The sequence below is a fragment of the Triticum aestivum genome, chromosome 7A (assembly GCF_018294505.1).
Source record: "Triticum aestivum cultivar Chinese Spring chromosome 7A, IWGSC CS RefSeq v2.1, whole genome shotgun sequence".
NCBI lineage: Eukaryota > Viridiplantae > Streptophyta > Magnoliopsida > Poales > Poaceae > Triticum > Triticum aestivum.
This window is the reverse complement of record NC_057812.1, coordinates 719,260,503-719,266,869: the sequence shown is the minus strand read 5'-3', so window position 1 is coordinate 719,266,869 and position 6,367 is coordinate 719,260,503. Positions and strand designations below refer to the sequence as shown.

At 41.4% G+C, this 6,367-nt stretch overlaps 1 protein-coding gene across 1 annotated transcript; it reads right to left on the bottom strand.

Moving 5' to 3' along the window:
• Positions 1-5,362: 5,362 nt before the first annotated feature.
• LOC123147039 (GDSL esterase/lipase At5g03610-like) lies at positions 5,363-6,361 on the bottom strand (the record flags this gene model as incomplete). The annotated part of the gene is made up of 3 exons (XM_044566289.1): positions 5,363-5,782; positions 5,887-6,163; positions 6,260-6,361. Coding segments are annotated over 3 exons (624 nt in total), but the record flags the coding sequence as incomplete, so codon positions are not given.
• Between the last annotated feature and the right edge of the window lie 6 nt (positions 6,362-6,367).

The following is a 6,367-nucleotide window of genomic DNA, read 5'->3' as shown; positions in this document are numbered from 1 at the left end:
ACTCCCTCCATCTGGGTTTATAAGCAGGTCCCCTCTTATTTTGGCCTTATGTTTTTTATGGAGAAACTTTCAATCATATTCATCATTTTTCATGGCAGTACAATGAACACCGGAGTAAAAAATATACTCAAAGCAACCGTTAATTTATAGGGACTGTCATCAATTAAAAAACCAATCATGGGGCACCATGCTCTTTCACATACATAATTGATGTAAATATAGCATGAATACTTCATAAACTATAGATACGTTAGAGATGTATTAACATTCCAAACTTAATTACTGCTCATCCTCGAGTAGGTAAATAATAAACAAATAATTTATGTAGTGTGAATGCTAGGATAGAAATAACTTCTGCTCACATAGGCAATGATAATTCTGATAACAAGTCACATCATTCCATTAACTTCAATATATCATAAAGTTGTAATGTAGTATCTAACGAATCTTTCAAGATTATATTGCAAACATAAAGCAACCTAGTATGCATTCTTCTAACAGAGCTCATTGGTTTAAAATAGAGATGAGGTTTATTTTGAGAGGTATATATTCAAGAGCATCAAATGAGAAGTATGTATAGTTGGGTTTCCATCTAATCACGAATCGTGAGTAACCTTTTCTCTGCCTGTTTGCGTTCTAAGCAGTATAATTCAGAATACCTTTTTTGTTGCCTTTACTTTAACATGTGTGCAAGGAACAATACCATTATCCTTCCTGATGTTTTTGTACATATGTTTTCAAATAAATACATTAGATGTTTAGGATTTTCTTCAGAAGTACTCCTATGATATCATAATTTTGTTAGGAAACAGGCGCTTTGTGAATAATAGTGGGATTTTATAAAAAGTTACTACCATTATCAAATAATTGGATCTTGTTAGGAAACAGGCACTTCCATATATACAAAAAAATAGTAAGTTTAAGTTTTATTAGTTCTGTAGTTATATGCATTTTGTAGAATATAGGGCCTAATATTTCATTTTGCCCTGGCCTGCAAATTTCAGGAGACGGGCCTGGTCCAACCCGACCACCTAGACTGGAGAATCAAACTTACCTACAGTTGGGCTGGCGCCCGCTCTGCCGCGCGCATTCATGACGACGTGTTAGATGTGAGGTTCAGGGCCAGGGCAGGAGCCTTTCATCGTCCTTGGTGACGTGTGCTACAAGCGCTCGTGTGTTCAAGCTAGCCTTGCTGTCCTCTGCGCCCAAGTATTTTGAGCAACAATATATGGTAGAGCACCTTTCGTTCATTAACATCCATGTAAAATATTTTAAGATAAACGAATATTTTTTGTGAGTTGTAAAATAGTAGATCGGAAACTAATATGATGGAAAATAGAAACTTATATGATGGAAAATAGACCCGGGGGCCATAGGTTTCACTAGAGACTTCTCTCTAGATAGCAAATAATAAGGTGGGTGAACAGATTACTGCCGAGCAATTGATAGAAAAACACAAAGTTATGACGATATCTAAGGCAATGGTCATGAACATAGGCATCACATCCGTTTCAAGTAGACCGAAACAACTCTGAATCTACTACTATTACTCCACACATCGACCGGTCCTGCCTGCATCTAGAATATTAAGTTCATTAAGAACAGAGTAATGCATTAAGTAAGATGACATGATGAAGAGGAATTTACTCAAGCAATATGATGAAAACCCCATCCTTTTATCCTCGATGGCAAAAATATGATGCGTGCCTTGCTGCCCCTACTGTCACTTGGGAAAGGACATCGCAAGATTGAACCCAAAGCTAAGCACTTCTCCCATTGCAAGAAAAACCAATCTAGTTGGCCAAACCAAACCGATACTTCGAAGAGAATTACAAAGATATCAAATCATGCATAAAAGAATTCAGAGAAGATTCAAATAATATTCATAGATAAGCTGGTCATAAATCCACAATTCATCGGATCTCGGCAAACACACCGCAAAAAAGTATTACATCGAATAGATCTCCAAGAACATCGAGGAGAACATGGTATTGAGAATCAAAGAGAGATAAGAAGCCATCTAGCTACTAGCTATGGACCCATAGGTCTGAGGTAAACTAGTCACGCATCATCGGAAGGGCAATAGAGTTGATGTAGAAGCCCTCCGTGATCGAATCCTCCTCTGGCAGGGAGCCAGAAAAGGTCCCTAGATGGGATCTGATGGGTACAGAAGGTTGCGGTGGTGGAAAAGTGTTTTTGTGGATGCCTCTAATGGTTTGGGGATATTTGGGAACATATAGGCGAAAGAATTAGGTCAGTTTATCTCTAAGTCTTCTGGTTGTCTTCCGGTCTATGGAAAATCATCGCAAAGGTATCATTCTGTTTGGACTCCGTTTGGTATTCCTTTTCTACGAAACTCAAAAACAAGGAAAAACAGAAAGTGACACTGTGCTCTAGGTTAATAGGTTAGTCCCAAAAATAATATAAAAGAGCATATTAATGCATATAAAACATCCAAAACAGATAATATAATATTATGGAACAATCAAAAATTATGATACAAGTTGAAATTTCACAAGCTAATTCAAAAACTAAGTGTAGAAGAAAATTCAGTTAGCTACTAATAGAACAAAATTCAGTTCACTTTAGTGTTCTATAATGAAATGAAAAAACTTCAGTTAACTACTAGTTTCATTCATTTAACTTCACCTAATTAACTGACGGTACCACTACCACTACCACTAGTAACCTAAGTGTAGAAGAAAATTCTGCTAACTACTAATAGAGAAACTTAGTTAACTTTAGTGCTATATAATGATGAGATAAAAAATCCAGTTAACTATTAATTTCAATCATTTAGGTCATTCATTTAACTTCACCTAATTAACCTATTGTACCACTACTACCAGTAGCACTACTAGCCTAATTAACTTAGTAAAACCCTACTACCCTCACTAAAAAACATCTAATTAACATCTACTAGTACCACTACTGCCCTGGCCTAATTAACATCTACTAGTATGACTATATACTACTAGCAGCACTGCTGCAACATTTTCTTTAGTTTGTTCCTTCAAGAAAAACATCTATGGAAACAAAAACCCTATTTAAACCCTACTGCCCTACCTAAATTTTTGCTCTAAACCCTACTGCCCTAGTTAAACCCTACTGCCCTAGATAAATTTTTGCTCTAACCTAGCCAACCTAGTTAACCTAATTAACCTAGCTAGTTAACTTAGTTAGGTAACTTAGCTAGCTAGTTAACCTAGTTAACCTAGCTAATTCCTAGAATAATATTTTCTGACCTAATTTGATACTTAGCTAATTTGATATATATGAAAATAGCAACCTAGTTTTTATAGCAAAACCTAGCTATCTAGGGTTCATACCAAAACCTAGGGTTCATGCTTAAACCTAGGGTTCATAACTAAATTCACCTAAGTAAATTAACCTAGAGAGGAGGGGTGGGGGCTTACAGAGAGGGTGCTCGGAGGAGACGGTGGCAGGGAGGTGCTCGGGGGAGACAGTGGCATGGAGGGCGTCGAGGGTGGCTTCGGTGGCGTCTACAGTAGCTTCGACGGCGAGGGTGGCTCCGGGTGCGTCGAGGGCGCGCGGCTCCGGTGGCGGCGACGGCGCGCAGCTCCGATGACGGCGACGGAGGCAGGATGGCGAGGGAGCAGGGGCGGCGAGGGAGAGGTAGGAGATGCGAGAAGAATGGAGAATTGGGGGAAGGAGGGACGCCCACGCAGGGGCGAGTCAAACATAACGGCAACGCGGTTTCTGCAACAGCGCTATAGCAACTTAGCTATAGTGCTGTTTGGTGGACCGCGCTACTAGTTTAGCTAAGTTAAATATAGCGCGTGTAGCGAAAACACGCAATAGCTAAGGTTGCTACAGCGCTTTCATAAACAGGCGCTACTGCTATTGCTTTCATTTTTCCATTTTCTTTAATTTTCTTTTTCTTTTTTCTTTTCTTTTCCTTTTCTTAGTTGCAGCGCTGTCGCCTTAAAACGCGCTACTACTATTTGCTTAGCAGTAGCGCGGTGTGTAGACGGGCGCTACTACTACTATACCTAGCTTGTCTCCAACGGTGTGGCAGTTATAGTAGTAGCGCTTTTTATTTGGCCGCACTACTACTATATAAATAGTAGCGGGCTTGTTCTCCCCGCGTTATTGTTAGGTAGTAGTAGCGCCTTGTTTTAGCCAGCGCTACTGATAATCCTCTGTCCATAAGGTTTTCCCTAGTAGTCAATAAATTCTTGGCGTCTTCTGTGTGAGGCATGAATGTTAAAATTTTGACTCACATCCAAGGGTCAAAAGAGGTCTTGTAAACAGTGAGACTTCCATGCACCATTGACGTCAAAAAAATAAGCAACACGGTGTAGTCTGCAATCTCTCTTCAGCACGCTGGGGCGGAAGGATGGTCCTCACAGGATCCAAGTCTTCATGGAAATACCGTCATCAACTCTGTAAAATTATCCCTTCCTTGACTAGCGCCAGCCCGTTTTCTACCGCTATCCACACAGCGGACACATTGCCGGTAAACACTATACCCAACAAATTCCCACTGGGGTACTATTTTCCCTATCGCAATCAGGCACATAAGCCCGTCGGAGCATCAAGCAATCGCCAAACTTGTTTTGCTAGAAGTTCTTGGTTGAATGCACGCACACGATGTAAACAGATACCACCCTTTGACTTAGGCAGCATCATTTTGCGCCAATTCAACTAGGCCATCTTCCTTTGTACTTTCTTCACCATCTACTAGTGCTGAATATGCTCAAAACATGTTGGACTCGCTTGAGCCACCGACTTGATCAATATTTCCTTGTTCCCCGAAGACATCTCTCTCCCCCCTTAACTTGCTTCCAATACTTGAAATCTACACATTGCAGCTACACGATCAAATGCTTAACAAAATATGTGGCATATGGCCTAGCTTGTTACAGAAATGTTTTTGACTTTTGAATTGAAACAAATACCGATTAATGCAAAGGTCATCCCCAACAGCGGCAGGGAGCTAAGTGGAAGTTCTCACAGGCACGACCCGTGCACTTTTAATTACAGGTATGGGAACAACGGCATAAACACGGCCTTGGCGAGCCGGGGTGTACATGGTGAAGGCAGAACCCGATGGAACAGCCGAGAAGGCTGAACGAACGTATGGGGTGCGGTTGCCAGTGTGCCTCTTTCTCGTCTTTGCAACGTCAAACATAGCTGGCTTGGCACCGATCATACCCGTGCTACCACTAGGTGTGGAGCGTTACCTCAATCGACTAAGCCGCAGTCTTTGAGACCAAAGATCGCACATGCAGAGCTATATATCTACTCTTTACTCAAATAGAACCCATCATCCAAGCACCTTCTCGTTTGCTGCAACTCCCCCGTGCTCCTCAAATAGATCCATGCTAGATTCAACATATATAGTATGACGAACTTTATTAAAACATTAAGGTCACTAGACAAAATTTCATGGAATACAAGGCAATAAAAACTCACAAGTTTCTTCCTAAATATGAATACTATCTATGCTAACCTAACAAAAAGATATTGCACCAACAAGCAACGGATCGATCCAAACCTAAATTACAAAGAAATCATGGAACATAGTCCCGATCTAGGAACTCCCTCAAAGGTTCTTCTAGTGCCTCTGTAACAGCTTCCCACCCAGCGGTCGTCGGGTAAGTCTCATCCCAGTAGAAATTCTTTTCAGGATTCTTGCATAGGTCGTAGAGGCGCTTCCCTGAAGGGCTAACCTGTCCACAGTACCCCAGCTCGGTGGAAGCCTCACAGCAAGGTGTCAGCTTGCGCTTGAAATTGTTTGACTGCTCCGACCCTTCACCTGCATACACACAGTTCCAACAGACGTTGAATAAAGTGCATACATGTGAAACCGGACTTAATTTGCATCATGCGCGTGCAGACATATAAAGTACGAGTACTTACCCGGGGCGTGATTAACGATGTCAGTGAAGGCAGTGTAGAGGTCCAGTATGTGGGCATTATTCTTGTTCCCCATCAGGTGTTCTATATTGTTGTTGTGCACAGTTGCGGCATAGTTTGCCAGAAGGTCGCATGTCGTGTAGTTGTTCGCACTAGTCCGCAAAGGCGTGCAGCCAATGGGATGCATGTTGTTCACTAGTACCTTTCTCACACCTAGCCTCTGTAGCTTCCCCACGTTCTTCGCAATCTCAGTCGTCACGTTCCCAATATAACTATCAATCTGCATGCAAGAGAAGTTACTTGGTAAGAAGCTGGGTATATAGTAATTGCATACTGGTTAGTGTTTGCAAGTTTGAGTCTGCTAACTACTACTCACATCATCGAAGCTACTCAAGAAGGCATTGTCGACGTTGGCACCAGTCATGTAGTCACTGCCGGAGATGGAGACGAGAGCGACGGAGCTCTGAAGCTGTTGTTTTGAGAT